Consider the following 23,037-nt stretch of genomic DNA (forward strand, 5'->3'; position numbering starts at 1 on the left):
AACTATAAAACCATTCAGTCTATCAAATTGCTTTTATACCAAAAGTATAAATAAATACGTTTTTATACATAATAACCTATTTCAGTTTATACCAGATGAGAGTGTGCCATCACAACTACATTTTTCATATCTAAGAATTCCGTTATGGATTCCATTCTTAGATAACCCGAACCTTGTACGCTGAACTTGAAACACAAGTTCGCTCATCCCTATTTATTACTTCTATTACTATTTTTTTTTATTTTTATGTTCCACTTAATAAATAAAAAAAATGAGATTTAAAAGAAATCTAGCGAGTTGTGATTTGCTTTCTACAATGTCAGGTGTGACTTATGTACTGGGAAACCAAGGCAGGGGTGTCCATGCTATGCTGCCAATGGATCAGTACACATACGGCTTAGGGTACTTTCACACTAGCGTTATTCTTTTCCAGCATTGAGTTCCGTCCTAGGGGCTCAATACCAGAAAAGAGCTGATCATTTTGTATCCTAATGCATTTTGAATGGAGAGCAATTCGTTCTGGATGTATCAGGAGGTCTTCAGTCTTTTTGACTTTTCAGGACGGAGATAATACAGCAGCATGCTATGGTTTTATCTCCGTCCAAAATTCTGAAACATTTGCCGGATACAGGCATTTTTTTTTCCCCGGATGACACTGGAGAGATGGATCCGGCATTTCAATGCATTTGTCATATGGATCAGGATCCGTCTGACAAATGCCATCAGTTTGCATATGTTTTGATGGAACCGGTAGGCAGTTCTGTCCTGCCGGAATCCTCTGCTGCAAGAGTGAAAGTACCCTTACGGCATGTTCACATTAGTTAACTGTAATATGAGCAGAACAGCAAAAATAACAAGCTCCACATTCAGCATGTAGATGACCTGAATGGAGTCTAACAGATCTGTTCAGAACCTGTTGTCCTGCATGTTATCTGGCTAAACCTCTGATGGAAGGAGCCTACAATACGGTGAATACAAGCCCTGGTCTGTCATCTTTGGTGACTGACAAATGGAAGGCGCCGCGGAAACAATCAGGGAGTCTCTATCTCGCCTCTTCTCACTTTCTCATCCACCCATTAACATAACCCGCAGCCGACTCGGGGTGAGCGAAGCTGGCCGCAGGGCACGACATGTCGTGTGGGAGGAGGAGGAGGCGGGGAAGACATTAAGACAATAGGCGTCTAGAAAATGGCAGCCCTCTAATAAGGCGGGAGAGACAAGGGGCAGACGTGCAGCTTTTGTCTGACAGACTGCAGCTGTGCGTGAGGTAATCCCGCTCCCGCTTCAGGACAGCGAGGACTACCCCTTCTCCTCGTAGCCTTAGCGCAGAGCTGAAGCCCGCGGCACCATCCAGCCTCATTAGGGAGGTTTATTTACGCGAAGTATTATTAGCAGCTCCTCGTCTGCCACTTGTCTCGTACACAACATCCACGAAGACGGGAGAGATGGGAGGGGGGATGGGAAGAGTTGGTTTCCACCCACAAACCCCCCTTCACCAATGACAGAGTTGCAGAGACGCCGCACTATCCCGCTCCCCATTCCCCCTCCTCCTTCCGAATGGTCTCTCCCAGAGGTTACCGGAAGTTGTGCGGCGCTGCCATGTTTTTAGCTGCTTTGTTGTAGGTTTCATGTAGGATCCTACGCTGGTTTTTTTTTTTTTTTTCTTTCCTCCTTCCTTTTTTTTTTTTTTTCTCCCTTGTGTTCCAGCAGGCGCTTTCCTCCTCCCTCCTCCTTTCCCTTCTTCCCTGGGATCGCCATGGAGGCCAACTGGACGGCTTTCTTGTTCCAGGTAAGGGATAAAGCACCCTAAAATGTCTCTCTTCGCCCGGGATACGCACTATCAGGGCAGCCGTGACCTCCCCCTCCCTCGAAGTAGAGCAGCCGCCTCCCTCCTCTCCCCTCCCCGGGAAGCGGGGACACCCGGGAGCAAACATCCCCCCTCCTCCACCTCCTCCTCCCTTCCACATCCTCCTCCTTCCCCGGCCGTGCAGCGACATCAGCCGCTCACATAGAGCAGGAGCCTGGCTGTGCGGTCATTCCTGCGCTGGAGCAGCGGGCAGACAAAGGAGCGCTGCCGGGGCCGATTCGGGGCTGGCCCGGTGCGCTCCACGCCTGAAGGCTCGCACAGCGCCTGGTCCCGTTACGCCATGTACACCGGAGCCCTGCACTTGGTTTGTCCGTAGCCTTGCGCCGTGTCATTCCTGAGCCCCCGGGCTGTCCCGCCCCTCCCCCCGGCCATGGAGATTATGGCGGGCTGCTGCTATTCTGCTTCGTTTTCCCCTCGCTCGCGCTGAATTTATTATAGCCGGGGGTGGCGGGTTTCCTCGCGTGTAAGTCTCGGCAGCGCGCGCTAAATAACGCGTGTTGTCCTCGTTCGTTCCCGCTTCCATGTTTCACCTCAGGACTGGTGTGCCCTGTGTACGGGGGCTCGCAGTACTTTACAGGAGAGGAACTCCACTACCCAGCTAACAAAATGGCCACGCGGGCCGTCTCCACAGAAGTGAATAAAACTCCTTGTAGGAATGTGTCGTCTTCATGTTGGACTAGAAGGATTTATAATTGGGTAAAACACTCGGTGATGATAAACCCCATAGAGCTGAAATTGGTGTGAATTTCAAATCCGCTTTCCATAAATCAGTGAGCGGTCACTTGAGGCAGCGTGCATGCCGATGCAGGTTGGGGGGCTCACATCACGTTGGGGGGAAAAATACAAAAGCCCAGCACTTATTTTTTTATAATGGAACTCTATGATGAAGAGATGCCACTGTATCGTTTTTGTATATGTTAAACGGATGGGAAGAAATGTGATGTGAACCCACCCTTAGCCCCGTGCAATAAAAGCTGCAAAGCGACAGCAGAAACCCGCCGGTCAACCTGTGGTAGAAGCCCCCCGGTGGGCTGGTTTACAGTCCAGCCTCATCTAATGTAGGCTTTCACCACACTTGCCGTTACTACGAGTTAGGTTTTTGTTTTTACCGAGTGTGCACTATTTTGCTTGCTTAAAGGGAACCTGTCACCGGGATTTTGTGTATAGTGCTGAGGACATGTGCTAGCGGCCAATCTGCAATACCCAGTCCCCATAGCTCTGTGTGCTTTTATTGTGGATAAAAAACGATTTGATACATATGCTAATTAACCTGAGATGAGTCCTGTAAGTAAGATGAGTCAGGGACAGGACTCATCTCAGGTTAATTTACATATATATATCAAATCGGTTTTTATCCACAATAAAAGCACACAGAGCTATGGGGACTGGGTATTGCGGATGTGCTAGCGGCTATCTAGCAGCCCATGTCCTCAGCTCTATACACACAATCCTGGTGACAGGTTCCCTTTAAACTAATGGTCCTAGGAGCCTAGCGGATCCATGAGGGTAAGTTTACACACGGCATAACTGTAAAATAAAACCCGTAACACCATTCGGCTGTGTGGAATGGGTTCTTTTAGTGGAGATCTGGTACTTACAATCTGCGCAGAGACTGCCCCGACTGCTGATGCAGACTTCACTCCAAATCTGCAGCAGATTTTTGACTAGTCCACATGTGGCAGGCTACTGTGAAGTTTACCACTTGAATGGGGCTAAGCTGCTCCTTGGCCATGTTACAGATGACCTAGGGAAAGTTGTGAGAAGGCTGAGGTGTTCACAGAAGCACCGCTGCCTTCTTAAACTGCGGATCGACGAGGGTCCCAGGTGTCGGACTCCCACCGGTCAGGTACTGATGACCTATCCACATGATAGGTCATCAGTATTTAAATCTCAGAAAACCCCCTTTAACGTCTCTCTGAGACTGCTTCTTGTTGGAGATGTGGAAACCAGATAGGAATGCTCTTGCGTGTGTGGGGGACATGTAGCCTTGTTTCCTGGAGACTGGAAGCGGCGTTACTTTTTCACTTGAAGCATTGCTTATAGATGAATTTACAAATATTAAAAGGGGTTTTCTACTCTCCCCATATTGATGGCCTACCATCGGGATAGGTCATTGATATCGGATCGGTGGGGCCTGACGATTGGGCTGCAATACAGGCACTGCCGCCACGCGTTCCTGTGCATGAGCCCTTATGTTGAACTTGTTAACCCAGGCTACATGTGTGGTGTCTATTTATACTTTAGGCATTATGCATGGTGCCAACTCCTTCACGTGTTAATATGATTGGCTGAATATTCATCTGCAACTGTTCGATTTGGTTAAATTGGGCTTGCTAAAATCGATACCAATTTTGCAGAAACTACACCTTCAGATTTATGGAATGGGTTTTTCAAGCAGTCAATTCAACAGATCTGCTGCTTGTGGACATTGCCTGGTCAAGTCAAGGGAAGCTGAATCCCTTCACTGCCCATGACCATAAATGTTTTATAATACTTTCATTACCTTGTCCCACAAGTTACACCATTAACGTAAAGGCTATGTACACTTCTGGCGGCAATTTTCTATTATTGCATTGTACTCATGAGCTAAAATCTTTTTTTTTTTTTTTTTTTTTTTTTTTTTTTTAATTGGTCTATCTGTACAGAAGTAAGATATCTACTATCAGAATTTTCTCTCTGCTTGATCTGAGGGCTTCTGATCTCGGTCCCTATAAACATCATCAAAGCTCAATACTTATCTCAGAGTACTTTCACACTAGCGTTTTTTTTTTTTTTCCGGCATTGAGTTCCATCCTAGGGGCTCAATACCGGAAAATAACTGATCAGTTTTATCCTAATGCATTCTGAATGGAGAGTAATCAGTTCAGGATGCATCAGTTCAGTCCCTCTTACGTTTTTTGGCCGGAGAAAATACCGCAGCATGCTGCAGTTCTCTCTCCGGCCAAAAATCCTCAACATGGCGGATCCAGCCCTAAGTGTTCTGGCCAAACGGCTCTGTTCTTTCCATCCGTACGTGTGCAGACTATTAACCTTTATTTTTAAATTAAAAAGAGATTTATTAGGCGGCACAAAATGAAAGTAGGATGCACACAGCTAGAAAAACAGTTAACCTGTTGTGACAGAACGGCTCAATATTTTTATTAAAGACCAATTGAGAAAATATTTTAGCCCTAAATGAGTAAAATGCAATCATAAAATAAATTGTCCCCAAAATTCTACATAGCCTTTAAAGGGAAGATCACACAAAAAGTAGCTAATAAATCCAAGTGCAGGGGGACAGACTGACGAGACCCCTGGCATGTTTGTAAACCACTCCATTGTCTTCTATAGGACTGATTAAGCATAATCTATGCTGTGGCGGCCCCTTATCTTTTTGGCTGCTAGCGTCAGGCCCTCAGTAATCCAATATTTATCGCCTGTCTTTTAATATGATGCTTTGTGGGGAAATACCTTTAAAGGGGTTGTCTGTTATTTTTTTTTGTTCTTTGTATGTTTCTAACTGAGCAAATGAGGGGGTTTCGACTGACTCACTTCATTTACAATGGCCCTGTTCTCCTAGTTAGCTGAGAGTCACATGACCTGTGATGTCAGTCTTTCCCTGCTATGATGAGGTGAGGGAGGAGGTCTGCCTCTGTGCATGGAACCTCACTGTGAAGGCTGTTCTGGTTGGAGCCACAAGCCCCGCCCCCTGTACTGCCAGATCTGCTGGCTGAGCTGCCTGCCCTGTGTCTCCCCTCCCACTGGATTCCTCAGCAAAGTTTAACCCCTTCTACCATCAGCAGCACAGACTCAGGGTTAGAGGCTCTGCCTCAGGTACTGAGCAGCTGCAGGGTTTCCTCCTATCCAAGCACTGAAGAGACAAATGCTGTGCATAGGATCTTCCCTCCCTCCTCACCTTACAGACACAGAACTGACAGACCGGAGGAGTTCTCTCCTCTACACTCTTCTGCTGTCTGCAGAGCATTGCACAAGAACAGGTAGGGAGAAGATCCTGTGTGTATCAGTAATGTCATTGTACTGAACAGCTGGGACTTGTAGTCCTACACATACAACATGAGTATCCCAGCAGTCAGACTGTAGACAGGGAAGCAATGTTTTTCACTCCATTTGCAGTAGGGATCGACCGATTATCGTTTTTTGAAGGATTTTGAACATTATCGGTATCGGCATCTATTTTGCATATGGGGAACAAGGATCGTGCTGCTGTCAGTACTCTGTGTTCCCTCAGCAGCACAGAGGAGAAGCTGCCGCCACAACTAGTGAGAGGAGGGGCGGGGTTGTGGCCACTGCGCCACCAATGAAGATAACTATCTCATTAATTCATATACAGGAGGCAGGAGCTGGCTGCAGAATCGCATAGCCAACTCCCGACCGCTATGAGCGGTAGCTGGGATCTGTGGTAGTTAACCCCTCAGGTGCCGCAGATTGCAGCTACCGGTCATAGAGGTCGGGAGCCGGCTATGTGATTCCACTTTCTGCCTCCTGTATATGAATTAATGAGTTATCTTCATTGGTGGCGCAGAGCTCTATCAGGGTGAATAGGACAAGGGTTCTAGTCCCTAAGGGTGCTAATAGTTAGTAAAAAAAAAAAATAACTCTCCAAAATATTAATTATAAATGAAAAAAAAAAAAAACTACATGTTAACAATAAACATTCATTTTTAGCAGATTTGAGTAGGAATTTTTATTTTCGGACGGAAAGTTCACAGATTATCGGTGTCGGCCCTAAAAAATCTATATCGGTTGATCCCCAATTTGCAGAGTAGGAGGAGGGAAAGGCAGTATTTGTTGACACTCACAAATATTCATGAGGAAAACCTCAGAGATCGCTAGACACCCCCACAGCTTTGCAACTGCATGTCAACAAAGGGTCAGAACAAAACTAGGGAAATGAGTAAAAAAAAATTCTTAGCTTATGTGTATATTGCTGACCATCAGATTTACAGTGCTATATACATATATATTTATTTTTTTCCATAACTGACAACCCCTTTAAGGGTGCCTTTACACGCTGCTTATTTTGTTGCAGTATTTTTTGCAACTGAAAATCTTTTATTTATTATCTTTATTCAGGTGAATGGAGCTGATTTTCAGTCGCAGAAAATTCTGCCACAAAACCAGCCAGAGAAAATGTTAAAGGGAATCTGTCGCCTATTTTGACCATATAAAACTGTTTACATAGCAATGTGCAATAAAGTACCTTAGCTACATGTGTGTTCTTTCTTTTATTCAACTTTTCATTCTTATAAAAAAGTGATTTGTCTGATATGCAAATTAGGTTCCAAGGTGCCCAGAGGGGCGTTATTACTCTGCTCTAGTGCCTAGTAACGCGCCCCCCCCTCCCTGCAGTGCCCAGCCCTCCTCTCTTCCAAGCCCAGCCGGCCTCCTAAGAAATAAATGTTCTCCCACATACTTGCAGAACGGCGCCGCCCCCTCCCCACTACGTCATTTAATTTATTCACTTCATCAGGCGTTCCTTCCTCCTCTCTTGGCCTACGGTGCCGCCCACTCGCCATTACGTCATTTATTTTATTCATTGCACCAGACCTCCCTTCCTCCTCTCTTGTCCTCCGCAGGCGCAGTATCGGTGAGTGCCTGCACGGTTCTCCTGTTCCAGAGGGCAACAGCCTCAATAGTGTCACTGGGCATGTGCCGTAGGCCAAGAGAGGAGGAAGGAACGCCCGATGAAGTCAATAAATTAAATGACGTAATTGGGAGGGGGCACTATGGTGCAATGAATAAATTAAATTGCGTAGTGGGAAGGGGGCGGCGCAGTTCGGAAAGTATGTGGGAGGTCATTTATTTCTTAGGAGGCCGGCTGGGCTTGGAAGAGAGGAGGGTTGGGCACTGCAGGGGGGCGTTACGGGGCACTGCAGCAGAGTAATAACGCCCCTCTGGGCACCTTGGAACCTCATTTGCATATCAGACAAATCGCTTTTTTATAAGAATGAAAAGTTGAATAAAAGAAAGAAGACACATGTAGGTAAGAAGGTACTTTATTGCACGTTGCTATGTAAACTGTTTTATAGGGTCAAAATAAGTGACAGATTCCTTTTAAAGGGTACCTGTCACCTCTCCTGACATGTCAAGTTTAGTAACTACTTGCATCCCCCTTTTCTTATGACTCTTTATGTTGTGCCATTCCTGTATTATTCCTGATGGAAGTTTACAAATGAATTGACAGGAATATACAGTAAAGGTACTGCTGGGTGTTACCAGTAGCGGGTGTGTCTGACTGTCCAATCAGTGCTGCTGGTGTCAGACTGTACTGGGACACCTCCCCAACTGGTAACACCCATCTGTGCCATTAATGCAAGCTGCTGATTAATCACTCATAAACGTCTAGTAGAAATAACAGAGGAATGGGACAGCATACAGTCATAAGTATTATTACATGAGGGATTCAAGTAATTACTAAAACTGCCATGTCAGGAGTGATGATGGGTTCTCTTATTAAGGGTCCATTCAAACTAACATAAGTATTCCATGCCTGTGCTGTGGATCGCAAATTGCTGTCCCTAATACATGGGCATTAGCAGTGTGCGGATGCAGAACCGTTGACCTAAGTGGTCCACGATTGGCAAAAGATAGGACGCGTCCTATCTTTTGCAGTGTGGAGGTACGGACCCGAAAGCTCGCAGACGTGCTTCCGTGAGCTTCTGATCCGTGCCTCCATTCTGCAAAAGTTAGCACATGTCCTATCTTTTGCCATAACTTGCGGATTGTGGACCCATTCACGTCAATGGATCTGCAAACAGAGTACACACCACTGATGCCCATATATTGTGGACCCACCCTTTGCGGGCCGCAGTAAGGGCATGGAGCCCTTCCCGGCCATCTGAATGGACCCTTAAGGTGATGCTAAATATAGAGAATGTGGTTGAAACTGAAAAAGTATTGTCCTTTTGATATTTGCCTGTTTCCTATTGCAATAAGAATAAAGAAATGTATACAGTACTTTACTGGTGGAACACGCTTTAAAGGGGTTTTCTGAGATTTTGATACTGATGACCTATCCTCAGCATAGGTTTTCAGTATCTGTTCGGTGGGGGTCTGACACTTGGGATCCGCGCTGATCAGCTGTTTGAGAAGGCGGCAGCGCTCCTGTCAGTTCCTATGCCTTCTGTGCTTACCAGGCACAGCTCTGTACATTGTATAGCGGCTGTGCTTTATATCGCGCTCAGCCATGTTCACTTCGATGGGGCTGAGCTGCTCCTAGGCCACGTGACCGATGAAGATGTCATTACTGGCTTGGAGAATCAGTGTGAAGGCTGTGGTGTTAGTGCATTCTCAAACTGCTGATCGGCGGATGGCAGACCTCCAATGATCAGTTACTGTTGACCTATCCTGAAGATAGGTCACCAATATCAAAGTTTTGGAAACCCCCTTTAAATTAATTGCCCAAACAGGGATGCCTTCTGTCCATTCAAACGGAGTGCACAGGCTTAAGAACCTCATTTGCAGCATTTGTGATTATCTCAGGAAATAAACTGCTAGGGTTTATTCCTTTACCCAGCTCTAATGGATCTGTGAGTGCCAAGTTGTAAAATTTGTTTTTACAGTGTTCATTTTCATTCCTTTGTTTCAGGCTCATGAAGCTTCGCACCACCACCACCACCATCATCATCATCATCAACAGCAGGCTGCCCAAAATAGCCTGTTACCCCTCTTGGGAGCTCCGGTTGAACCTCCTGATCAAAAGCCTATGCTACCTATACCTATAACACAGAAACCTCAGCCGCAACCCTCTTCTGAACCTATAAAAGAACCAGTTGTAGTAAAAAAAGAAAAACCCAAAACTTCCTTTATTTGTACATATTGCAGCAAAGCCTTTAGAGACAGTTACCATTTAAGACGCCATGAGTCCTGCCATACAGGAATTAAGCTGGTGTCACGGCCAAAGAAAACACAGACTGCTCCGGTCGTGCCACTTATATCTACTATTGCTGGAGACAATAGCAGAACATCCTTGGTTTCCACCATTGCAGGCATACTGTCGACTGTTACAACATCATCTTCAACTACAATTCCTAGTGCCAGCACCAGCATCCCGACTATGCCCGTCACTCAGCCAGTGAAGAAGCCGAGCAAACCTGTTAAGAAAAACCACGCATGTGAAATGTGTGGGAAGGCATTTCGGGATGTTTATCACTTAAATAGACACAAGTTGTCCCATTCAGATGAGAAGCCTTTTGAGTGCCCAGTCTGCAATCAGCGCTTCAAAAGAAAGGACCGAATGACCTATCATGTCAGATCTCATGAAGGAGGGATTACCAAGCCCTATACATGTAGTGTTTGTGGGAAAGGTTTTTCAAGGTACGACTCGGCTTCTTATTTTAATTTCCAGCTAGTGTTAAGTGGGTTTCCTGTGGGACGAAGTTTTAAGGGCCCTATAAAGTGGCCGAGAATCCGCCAGATAATCACTAACAAGCGTTCATAGGAATGCTCGTTGGCACTTATCTGGTGGTGTAAAGGTGCCACCATTATCCAATGAAGAGTGAAACACTCTTTCATTGGATCGTTTGTGCGGGCACCTTAATTGTCATTTGCTAGCAGCAGGTCTTACAGTGTAAACAGCCTGTGCTACCGGCAAACAATGAGTTTGTATTGGGACGAGCAATGGCATTAGTGATCACTTCTCACCATAGCGCACGGAGATCGCTGCATGTAAATGCAGCGTCTCCTTTACTGGCGCTTACTGGGAAGGAACACTTGCATCCTGACAGTCACCTGCAAAATTGGCGAGTGTAATGTGACCTTAAAAGGATTTTCCAAGATTTTATAACTGATGATAGGTCATGAGTATGTGATCGGGGCAGGGGGTCTGAGACCCCTACAGATCAACTATTTGAGAAGACAGCAATGCTGGTGCCTTCTCAAACAGCTGATCGATGGGGTTCCTGGATATCGGACGCCACCGGTCAGACACTGAGGATAGGTTATCAGTTATGAAGTTTTGGAAAACCACTTTAAGTCACTTCATCTGACAACCCCTGCCACTTAGTGTCCATTCAGAAGTCCGTAGAATGGGTCCGGATCGTGGAACGGGTGCGGACCCATTCATTTTCAATGGGGCCGGAAAAGATGCGGACAGCACACAGTGTGCTTTCCGCATTTCCAGTCTGCGGCTCAGCAACAAATTAGAGCATGTCCTATTCTTGTCCGCAGCTGCAGACAAGAATAGGAATCTTCTCAAATTCCGCAAAACACTACGGACCTCTTATCCTGATGCTACTCTCCACTTCCTGCTCCCAGCTCGAAAAGCAGAAAATAGCTGGAGATGCTGGAGGCTAGTCACTGCTGCAGCCAGCAATTGGCTGATGGAACAGCTCTAGCCATTTCTTCTGTATAGAGCATGAAGTGGAGGGTTGGCAAGGTGAGTAATGCTTAACCCCTTTAAAAAATATATATTTTTTAGTTTCTCCATCTCACATTATTTTTTATTTTACATTTTGTTAATTTGTGTATTTTGATTGTGTGTATCTAAGCTTTAAAATGATTTAATTAGCTTGTTTATTTCCGGAAAGGGTGAAGTGCACTGCTGCAGCCAGTGACTGGCCCCTGCAGTGATCTGCCGCTTGAGGGCACAGAACTGCTTGGGTCTGTCAATGGCAGCAGTGGTGCTCATGACCCCATCTGGGGACTGTAAGATTGCAGGACTGGGGAGTGCTTGGATATGATTCTTTCATTAGCTACCACACGGATCCTTTAAAGGGGTTGTCCAAGTTGTATTTATTGATGACCTATCCTCAGGATAGGTCATCAATATCAGATCGGTGGCGGGGGTCCAGCACCCCCTCAGATCAGCTGTTTGAAGAGAAGGCGTGAGTGGTGTCGGTCTGCCTCTTCTTCACTGTTTACCTTCTAGCCGTTGCATCTGCAGTGGTGAGCAGGTGTAATTACACCCAAGCCTTCCTATTGAAATGAATGGGACGGCTTGAGTGTAATTACACCTGCTCACCACTGCAGATGCAACGGCTAGAAGGTAAACAGTGAAGACGAGGCAGCGCTGACACCTTGCACTCCTTCTCTTCAAACAGCTGATTGGAGGAGGTGCCGGGTGTCGGACCCCGGCCGATCTGATATTGATGACCTATCCTGAGGAGAGTTCATCAATAAATATAACTTAGACAACCCCTTTAACCCCTTAAGGACCGGGCTCATTTTCACCTTAAGGACCAGGCCATTTTTTGCAAATCTGACCAGTGTCACTTTAAGTGGTGATAACTTTAAAACGCTTTGACTTATCCAGGCCATTCTGAGATTGTTTTTTCGTCACATATTGTACTTCATGATACTAGTAAAAAAAAGTCAAAAAAATTAATTTTTTTGCATAATAAAATACCTAATTTACCAAAAATTTGGAAAAATTAGCAAATTTCAAAGTTTCAGTTTCTCTACTTCTGTAATACATAGTAATACCCCAAAAAATTGTGATGACTTAACATTCCCCATATGTCTACTTCATGTTTGAATTATTTTGGGAATGATATTTTATTTTTTGGGGATGTTACAAGGCTTAGAAGTTTAGAAGCAAATCTTGAAATTTTTCAGAAATTTACAAAAACCCAATTTTTAGGGACCACTACAGCTCTGAAGTCACTTTGCGAGGCTTACATAATAGAAACCGCCCAAAAATGACCCCATTCTATAAACTACACCCCTCAAGGTATTCAAAACTGATTTTACAAACTCCGTTAACCCTTTAGGTGTTGCACAAGAGTTATTGGCAAATGGGGATGAAATTTGAGAATTTCATTTTTTTGCCTAATTTTCCATTTTAACCCATTTTTTCCACTAACAAAGCAAGGGTTAACAGCCAAACAAGACTGTATCTTTATTGCCCTGACTCTGCTGTTTACAGAAACACCCCATATGTGGCCATAAACTACTGTACGGCCACACAGCGGGGCGTAGAGTGAAAGGTGCGCCGTATGGTTTTTGGAAGCCAGATTTTGCTGGACAGTTTTTTTGACACCATGTCCCATTTGAAGCCCCCTGATGCACCCCTAGAGTAGAAACTCCATAAAAGTGACCCCATCTAAGAAACTACACCCCTCAAGGTATTCAAAACTGATTTTACAAACTCCGTTAACCCTTTAGGTGTTGCACAAGAGTTATTGGCAAATGGGGATGAAATTTGAGAATTTCATTTTTTTGCCTAATTTTCCATTTTAACCCATTTTTTCCACTAACAAAGCAAGGGTTAACAGCCAAACAAGACTGTATCTTTATTGCCCTGACTCTACTGTTTACAGAAACACCCCATATGTGGCCATAAACTACTGTACGGCCACACAGCGGGGCGTAGAGTGAAAGGTGCGCCGTATGGTTTTTGGAAGCCAGATTGTGCTGGACAGTTTTTTTGACACCATGTCCCATTTGAAGCCCCCTGATGCACCCCTAGAGTAGAAACTCCATAAAAGTGACCCCATCTAAGAAACTACACCCCTCAAGGTATTCAAAACTGATTTTACAAACTTTGTTAACCCTTTAGGTGTTGCACAAGATTCAATGGAAAATAGAGATATAATTTCAAAATTTCACTTTTTTGGCAGATTTTCCATTTTAATATTTTTTTTCCAGTAACAAAGCAAGGGTTAACAGCCAAACAAAACTCATTATTTATGGCCCTGATTCTGTAGTTTACAGAAACACCCCATATGTGGTCGTAAACTACTGTACGGGCACACGGCAGGGCGCAGAAGGAAAGGAATGCCATACGGTTTTTGGAAGGCAGATTTTGCTGGACTGGTTTTTTGACACCATGTCCCATTTGGAGCCCCCCTGATGCCCCCCTAGAGTAGAAACTCCATAAAAGTGACCCCATCTAAGAAACTACACCCCTCAAGGTATTCAAAACTGATTTTACAAACTTTGTTAACCCTTTAGGTGTTGCACAAGATTCAATGGAAAATAGAGATACAATTTCAAAATTTCACTTTTTTGGCAGATTTTCCATTTTAATATTTTTTTTCCTGTAACAAAGCAAGGGTTAACAGCCAAACAAAACTCATTATTTATGGCCCTGATTCTGTAGTTTACAGAAACACCCCATATGTGGTCCTAAACTACTGTACGGGCACACGGCAGGGTGCAGAAGAAAAGGAATGCCATACGGTTTTTGGAAGGCAGATTTTGCTGGACTGGTTTTTTGACACCATGTCCCATTTGAAGCCCCCCTGATGCACCCCTAGAGTAGAAACTCCAAAAAAAGTGACCCCATTTTAGAAAGTACGGAATAGGGTGGCAGTATTGTTGGTACTAGTTTAGGGTACATATGATTTTTGGTTGCTCTATATTACACTTTTTGTGCGGCAAGGTAACAAGAAATAGCTTTTTTGGCATGTTTTTTTTTTTTGTTATTTACAACATTCATCTGACAGGTTAGATCACGTGGTAATTTTATAGAGCAGGTTGTCACGGACGCGGCGATACCTAATATGTATACAATTTTTTTTATTTATGTAAGTTTTATACAATAACTTCATTTTGAAAACCAAAAAATTGTTTAGTGTCTCCATAGTCTAAGAGCCATAGTTTTTTCAGTTTTTGGGTGATTATCTTGAGTAGGGTCTAATTTTTTGCGGGGTGAGATGACAGTTTGATTGGCACTATTTTGGGATGCATATGACTTTTTGATCGCTTGCTATTACACTTTTTGTGACGTAAGATGGCAAAAAATTGCTTTTTTTACACAGTTTTTTTTTTTTTTTTTTTTACGGTGGTCACCTGAGGGGTTAGGTCATGTGATATTTATATAGAGCCGGTCGATACGGACGCGGCGATACCTAATATGTATACTTTATTTTTATTTATGTACATTTTACACAATGATTTTATTTTTGAAACCAAAAAAAATCATGTTTTAGTGTTTCCATAGTCTAAGAGCCATAGTTTTTTCAGTTTTTGGGCGATTATCTTGAGTAGGGTCTCATTTTTTGCGGGATGAGATGACGGTTTGATTGGTACTATTTTGGCGTACATGCGACTTTTTTGATCACTTTTATTACCTTTTTTGGGAAGTAAGGTGGGCAAAATTTCAATTTTCTCATAGTTTTTATTTTTTTATTTTTATGGCGTTCACTGTGCGGGGAAAGTAACATGACCATTTTATAGATCAGGTCGTTACGGACGCGGCGATACCTAATATGTGTAGTGTATTTTATTTTTTTAATTTTTATTCAGTGATAAATGTTTTTTTTTTTTATCTTAACTTTTTTCACTTTTTATTTGATTTTTTTGACCCAGACCCACTTGGTTCTTGAAGATCCAGTGGGTCTGATGTCTGTAAAATACAGAACTGAACCTATATAGGTTTCTGCACTGTATTTTACTTACACTGAACAGGTCTATGCTTTCAGCACAGATCTGTTCAGCACCATGGACAGCAGGACGCCTGATCAGGCGTCCTGTTGCCATGGGAACCTTCCCCGTCTGCTCAGTTATGGTCAGAACTTCGCAGACGGGGAAGGGTAAGGACGGGGTTCTGGGGGGGCTGTCTGGGGGCTCTCTCCTTCTCCCATCGGGGGGCTGCAAAGGCACAGCAGCCCCCCGATCGGAGAGGGAGGGAGCTCCCTCTTACTGTTAACCTTTTCCATACAGCGGTCCGTACGGACCGCTGTATGGAAAGGGTTAAACGGCTGACATCGCATCAACGATGTCAGCCGTTTATACCAGGGTGCCAGCAATGTGCTGGCACCCTGGTATACCCACTGTACACCAACGATTATGCAATGGGAGGCGGGCGGGGGATCGCGATCCCGCCTGCCGCACCGCCCGCCTCCCGCAACGCCCCCACTGCATGCGACACCCCCCCTGCACCACCCGCCGCCATCAAATCGTGCAGGGGTGCAGGGGGGGGTTAACAATATTGATTTCGGGCACTCTGAAGTTTCTGATCCCCGCGGTCAGGGACCGCGGGGATCAGAAACGGCAAAAAGCGCAGCAAACCGCAGGTCTGAATTGACCTGCGGTTTTCTGCGATCGCCGATACGGGGGGGTCAAATGACCCCCCCCTGCGTTGTTACGGGATGCCGGCTGAATGATTTCAGCCGAAATCCCGTTCCGATTAACCCCAGCGGCGCCGGAATTAAGATTTTAAGTTAGGACGTACCGGTACGCCCTTGGTCCTTAAGGACTCGGGAAATAGGGCGTACCGGTACGCCCTATGTCCTTAAGGGGTTAAGGACAATGAGAAATCATTTCAGCCACTGCTTTTTTGTTACTTAAAATAAATATTCAGTAAAGTAAAGCCTCATGCAGACATCCGTGGAACGCGGTCCGTGAGATACCGGACTGGCCTTGCATAGCAACCAATAACGCAGTGCGCTCCTGCAATGCCAGTCCGGTATCTCACGGACCGTGTTCCAAGGATGTCTGCATGAGGCTTAATGGTGAAATGAGAATAAATCCCCCCGTGGAACACTAAATGTAGAAAGTCCAAAAGAAATCCCTGCACTTCCTCCCTTAATTTTCTTCTTTCTATTGATCCTATTTTGTCTCATCACAATTAAAAGTGAAAAATAAAGAAGTCTTCTGTTCTTGGAGATGCTATGAAAATGGAATAATGGTCTCTGCACAATTTTAACTCCTTAAAGACACAGCCTTATTTCACCTTAAGGACCAGGCTATTTTTTGCAAATCTGACCAGTGTCACTTTGTGGTGATAACTTTAAAACGCTTTGACTTATCCAGGCCATTCTGAGATTGTTTTTTTTTTTTTTTTTTCCATCACATATTGTACTTCATGACACTGGCAAAATGGAGTTAAAAAAATTCATTTTTATTTATAAAAAAAAATACCAAATTTGCAAATTTCCAAGTTTTAATTTCTCTACTTCTATAATACCAGGGCTGTGGAGTCGGTAGATAAATACTCCGACGACTCAGGTTTTTTTGTACTTCCGACTCCTCTGTATTTAATATGCAAATGTATTTTATACATTCCTTGAAGGAAAGAAAGGCAACATACATGTCATTACCAAATGACTACTGGCTGGGAAGCCAACAGTCTACTGTATTGAACAGTTTAAGCAAAAGACAAACACAATGAAAACAACAGTTTTATTCATTTTTTTTAATCAAGTGGCTGGATAGTAGCAGCAGGCATAAACATCAGGAACTTTGCAAGTTAAAAAATACAAACCACATTATTTGGTTGTTTTAGAACAAAAACAAAGCTTATCTATATGAACCAAAAACAAAATCTGTAAAACCTAGAAATGGTTTATATTAATCTTAAAATGTAGTTACAGGCTTAGCAAATGCAAATCAATTCAATGTAGAGTTCTAAGGAAGAGAATTGCCTCTGCCAGATCTTCTTTCATAGAGGCTCTTAAGTCAGACTTTATTATTTTTGCGGTTACGTGAGGCACTGCATGCATTGGCCTTTATTCTTACAGTAGAGAAGTCATTAATTATAACTGTTTATGAATTCGGACATTTAAACTTGCTTTTTTTTATTTTTTTTATTACAATTTAAATTTAGTAGGAGTCGGTTCATTTTTTGCCAACTCCGACTCCAGGTACCCAAAATTGACTCCGACTCCACAGCCCTGTATAATACATATTAATAGTTATTACTTTACATTCCCCATATGTCTACCTCATGTTAGGATACTTTTGGGAATTACGTCTTATTTTTTGGGGACGTTACAAGGCTAAGAAGTTTAGAAGCAAATCTTGAAATTTCTCAGAAATTTTCAAAAACCAACTTTTTAAGGACCAGTTCAGGTTTGAAGTCACTTTGCGAGGCTTACATAATAGAAACCACCCAAAAATGACCCCATTCTATAAACGACACCCCTCAAGGTATTCAAAACTGATTTTACAAACTTCGTTAACCCTTTAGTTGTTGCACAAGAATTAATGGAAAATAGATACAATTTTAAAATTTCACTTTTTTTAGCAGATTTTCCATTTTTATATTTTTCTTTCCAGTTACAAAGCAAGTGTTAACAGCCAAACAAAACTCAATATGTATGGCTCTGATTCTGTAGTTTACAGAAACACCCCATATGTGGTCGTAAACCGCTGTACGGGCATATGGCAGGCGCAGAAGGAAAGGAATGCCATACGGTTTTTGGAAGGCAGATTTTGCTGGACTGGTTTTTTATACCATGTCATGTCCCATTTGAAGCCCCCCCTGATGCACCCCTACAGGAGACTCCAAAAAAGTGACCCCATTTTAGAAACTACAGGATAGGGTGGCAGTTTTGTTGGTACTAGTTTAGGGTACATATGATTTTTGGTTGCTCTATATTACATTTTTTGTGAGGCAAGGTAACAAGAAATAGCTGTTTTGGCACTTTTTTATTTATTTTTTTTTTTTTTACAACATTCATCTGACAGGTTAGATCATGTGGTATTTTTATAGAGCAGGTTGCCACAGACGCGGCGATACCTAATATGTATACTATTTTTTTTTATTTATGTAAGTTTTACACACTGATTTCATTTTTGAAACAAAAAAAATCATGTTTTAGTGTCTCCATAGCCTGACCCAGACCCACTTGGTTCTTGAAGATCCAGTGGGTCTGATGTCTGTATAATACAGTACAGTACACTATATAGTGTACTGTATTTTCACTTTACAAAGTCTGATTAGACTTCTGCCTTTAGCAGGACCCCCCTGGGCATTGACCCTGGGTGCCTGCTGATTGATTTCAGCAGGCATCGGGTTCCGATCACCACCGGCCGAGCAGCGGTGATCGGAAATACATAGGATGTACCGGTACGCCGATTGGGAAATCAGGGCGTACCGGTATGCCCTATGTCCGGAACAGGTTAGCAAGACTTTCATCCAGCAGACTGGGGACAAAACTATCTCTTGTTTAAGGTGCCTTTACACGGGACAATTGAGCAGGTGATTGTCAGGAAGGAAACATTCCTTTCCAACAAGCGCCTGCTCGTCAGTGGAGGAGACGGCACGATCTACTGCCTGCAAACAACTATTTAGGTTCCTGCATAAGTGATCATAGTACCCCACGTTCCTATGAGCGCCCATTAATGATTATCTGACTGATTCTCAGCCTGTGTAAAAGGGCTTTTACTTGTAATATTAAACCCTTTCTACCACTGGTGTGGAGCTGTGTTTAGAATGTATGACCGACCGTCCTGGTCTAATTTCCTGGTTTTCTTTTCTATTATGATACTCTGTTGAACATTATCACATTTGGCAAACAAAAACTAGCAAGCATAGCTGTTCTTAGGAGAATGATGTACCCCACCATTAGGGCTCATTCAGACGACTGTATGTGTTTTGTGGTCCACAAAACATGGATACTGGTCACGTGCGTTCAGCATTCTGCAGAACGCACACAGCAAGCCCTATCATAGAAATGCCTGTTTTTGTCCGCAATTGCAGACAAGAATAGCGCCTGCTCTATCCTTTTTGCAGTACGGATGCGGAGAGCACGCAGTGTGCTGTCCACATATTTTGCGGACCCATTGAAATGAATGGGTCCGATTTTACAGAACAGATGCGGACACATAAATGTGGTAGTATAAATGAGCCTTTAGTCTTTTGGGTCTGTTAAAGGGAACTTGTCATCAACTTTTTGCTGCCCATACTATTGAAAGCATAAAGTAAAGACAAGTGAGTCTGTCATTTATAATTTAAAAGTAAGTAACGCCCACCTGGGAAGAGTCCTGGTTATTCATGAATTCCTGCTCTCCCTGCCCACCAGCTGAGTCTTCTACCTAGTTTTCCCCCTTTCTCTTTAGGAGAGAACTGCCAACCATCAGCAGATGGGCGGGGAGAGCAGGAGATTATGAATAACCAGGGCTCTTCTCAGGTAGATTTGACTCTTTTCAAGGCCTGGTCCAATGATTATGATGCTGGTTCTTGGCAACCACTTACTTTTAGGTGATGAGTGACACCGCTGACATCAGCATTTCTGTCACTATTTTATGCTGCCCTCAGTGAGGTCAGCATAACGTTGATGACTGGTTCCCTTTAAGCAACATTGGTGTCTGTCAAATTGAGGTCTCAAATATGAACTCCACCTAACCCACATAAACACAGCAATATATGCCATTACTGGAAATTTGAATTGTTGCCGTGTTTAGAATCCGATAGGGAGGAAGCACCTAATAGCCAACAATCACTTTTTCCAGATGTAGTCATAACATATCTGATCTGTTCTTCAACATGCAGTTCACCTCTCTCCAATGGGACATGGACCATGCGGTTCATCCAGGATGGCTACTGTTTTTATATTTATCCAGTTGTTGAAAGTAAAATGTTTATTTCTGGGCTTGCCATATACATTAGTTTTTTTCTCTGCTGAACCCGCTGCAGGTTTGGCCGGCAAGCTGTCTGAGGAGTTCCTGACAGGAGACATAAGCTGTCTCCAGAAAGTGTCTGCCAGTGGCCTTCTCCACTCTCCCCATAGAGTACACATGCCCGTTTGGCCAAGCCGAATGTATGGGAGTCGAGAGAGATGCCTTCTGCTGAATGTTCATGGGCATTTTAGTGCGGCTTTATCCTGATAAAATGACTCCCGAATTTATGGCTCTTACTGAATGACACCATGTGCTCAACTGTGAGGAAAAAACTGCTTTGTGGATATGTGTTAAACTTGGCTGCCTGTTTGGTCTCTTTTACACTTGTGTATATTTTATAAGCCACAACGATGTGTGGAACCTACCCAGAGAAAATTATAATGGAATAATTGGCACTTCCATGTTCTGCACCCATGTCTAGTTACAGCTAGAAATACTGCTCTGTGAGAGTGGACTTACAAGCCCAAGTTATTTCATAGTCCCGTAAACTACATTTCTTCTTAATTTCACTTGTTGCAAAAGCTTTTGCTATCTGGGAATCGGGTAATTTTAAGGTTATGTACTTAAGTAGTATTATATGATCTATGTCTTCACAATAAAGCATTTTTTTCTCCGACAGACCCGACCATTTGAGTTGTCATGTCAAGCATGTTCATTCTACAGAAAGACCCTTCAAATGCCAAGTAAGAGAATATTATGTGTAATGTTCTAAAATATTGTTTTATTCATATAGAGGCTTTACATTTAGGCTGCGGGGCCGCTTTGTGCAATAGAATTAGGAAAAATTGTTGTTTACACCCAGGTGCAGAAAACCCATGCCATACTCGCACCTAATACTGTCAGTTCCTACGACCGAGGGGGGGACATTTATCAATAATGACGTAATTTGTGACAAAACAAACATTACAAATCAAAATTGGTGTGTGTGTGTGTATTTGGCACAAATCAAAACGCCATTCTTTTTGCTGCATTTTATGCCATAATTCTGGTGCAACATACCTAGTAAATGTCCCCCTGATTTTGCTTCAGTATTATCCCATTTAGGAAACCTACTGACCAGACAACTGTAATATCCCCATACTCCTTTAGTGCATTGGCCAAACAAGTCATTTACTCTGGGGCTTGCAGACAATCTAATGTGTATGAGGAGCTCCTGACAGATCATATCTGAGGAGAGAAGAATCAGGCAAACGGACTGACACTTTGATAATGAAAGGGTTTAATATAGTCTGCCATGTATTTGCTGCAGATTTTCAGTTTACATGCTACTAGAGATGAGCGAATTTAATATTTTGAAACTTGTTCACGCTTCGTTTTTGTGGTAAAAGCGTGAACAGTTACCACGGACCATAACGCAATTCTATGACGGAATGCATAACAGAAATCCTTTAGAGGCATTCTGTTATTCATTCCGTCATAAAAGAAGTCTGTGGCCCGCATAATGGATCCGTCCTGTTTCCGTTATGCAGCAGAGGACTCCCCTGCATGACAGAAATGGGATGGATCTGTTTTGCAGCCCATAGACTTCTATTATAACGGAATGCCTCTAAAGGATTTGTTATGCATTTAGTCATAGAATTGAGTTATGGTCCGTGGTAACGGAATCCATAACGCAATTCACCTTTTACCACCAAACGAATTTTCATAAGCATTCGTACATGCTGCGAATCCACTAGGGCTAATCTGCGAGTGGCCACATGTTGCACTTTGCACACAGAAACTGCACTGAGAATGGACATCCTTAGACTAGGTTCACACTAGCCCTTGTTACATCCAGAAGGGAACAACCTGCCGTCTATCTCTATAGCTCTCTCTCTATAGCTCTCTCTCTCTCTATAGCTCTCTCTCTCTCTATAGCTCTCTCTCTCTATAGCTCTCTCTCTCTATAGCTCTCTCTCTCTATAGCTCTCTCTCTCTATAGCTCTCTCTCTCTATAGCTCTCTCTCTCTATAGCTCTCTCTCTCTATAGCTCTCTCTCTCTATAGCTCTCTCTCTCTATAGCTCTCTCTCTCTATAGCTCTCTCTCTCTATAGCTCTCTCTCTCTATAGCTCTCTCTCTCTATAGCTCTCTCTCTCTATAGCTCTCTCTCTATAGCTCTCTCTATAGCTCTCTCTATAGCTCTCTCTATAGCTCTCTCTCTATAGCTCTCTCTCTATAGCTCTCTCTCTATAGCTCTCTCTCTATAGCTCTCTCTCTATAGCTCGCTCTCTATAGCTCGCTCTCTATAGCTCGCTCTCTATAGCTCGCTCTCTATAGCTCGCTCTCTCTATACCTCGCTCTCTCTATAGCTCTCGCGCTCTCTATAGCTCTCGCGCTCTCTCTAGCTCTCGCGCTCTCTCTCTCTAGCTCTCGCGCTCTCTCTCTCTCTAGCTCTCGCGCTCTCTCTCTCTCTAGCTCTCGCGCTCTCTCTCTCTCTAGCTCTCGCGCTCTCTCTCTCTCTCGCGCTCTCTCTCTCTCGCGCTCTCTCTCTCTCTCGCTCTCTCTCTCTCGCGCTCTCTCTCTCTCTCGCGCTCTCTCTCTCTCTCGCTCTCTCTCTCTCTCGCGCTCTCTCTCTCTCTCGCTCTCTCTCTCTCTCGCGCTCTCTCTCTCTCTCTCGCGCTCTCTCTCTCTCGCGCTCTCTCTCTCTCGCGCTCTCTCTCTCTAGCTCACTCTCTCTCTAGCTCACTCTCTCTAGCTCACTCTCTCTAGCTCACTCTCTCTCGCTCACTCTCTCTAGCTCTCTCTCTCTCTCTCTCTAGCTCGCTCACTCTCTCTCTAGCTCTCTCTCTCTCTCTCTCTAGCTCGCTCTCTCTCTCTCTCTAGCTCGCTCTCTCTCTCTCTAGCTCGCTCTCTCTCTCTAGCTCTCTCTCTCTCTCTCTAGCTCGCTCTCTCTCTCTCTAGC

The 23,037-nt window shown here is 43.9% G+C and overlaps 1 protein-coding gene across 8 annotated transcripts in view; it reads left to right on the forward strand.

Annotated features, from left to right (window-relative positions):
- The first annotated feature begins 1,634 nt into the window (after positions 1-1,634).
- The window catches only part of VEZF1 (vascular endothelial zinc finger 1), a 64,174-nt gene continuing 42,771 nt past the window's right edge, over positions 1,635-23,037 (forward strand). For 2 of the 8 annotated variants that reach the window (XM_044287406.1, XM_044287410.1), the window contains exons 1-3: positions 1,635-1,789; positions 9,456-10,183; positions 20,775-20,838. In XM_044287406.1, coding sequence (XP_044143341.1) covers positions 1,757-1,789; positions 9,456-10,183; positions 20,775-20,838 — 825 coding nt within the window. In that variant the 5' untranslated portion in view covers positions 1,635-1,756. The other 6 variants (XM_044287405.1, XM_044287409.1, XM_044287404.1 and 3 more) reach the window with 4 other exon arrangements.

This window comes from Bufo gargarizans, chromosome 3 (genome assembly GCF_014858855.1).
Source record: "Bufo gargarizans isolate SCDJY-AF-19 chromosome 3, ASM1485885v1, whole genome shotgun sequence".
Taxonomy (NCBI): Eukaryota; Metazoa; Chordata; class Amphibia; order Anura; family Bufonidae; genus Bufo; species Bufo gargarizans.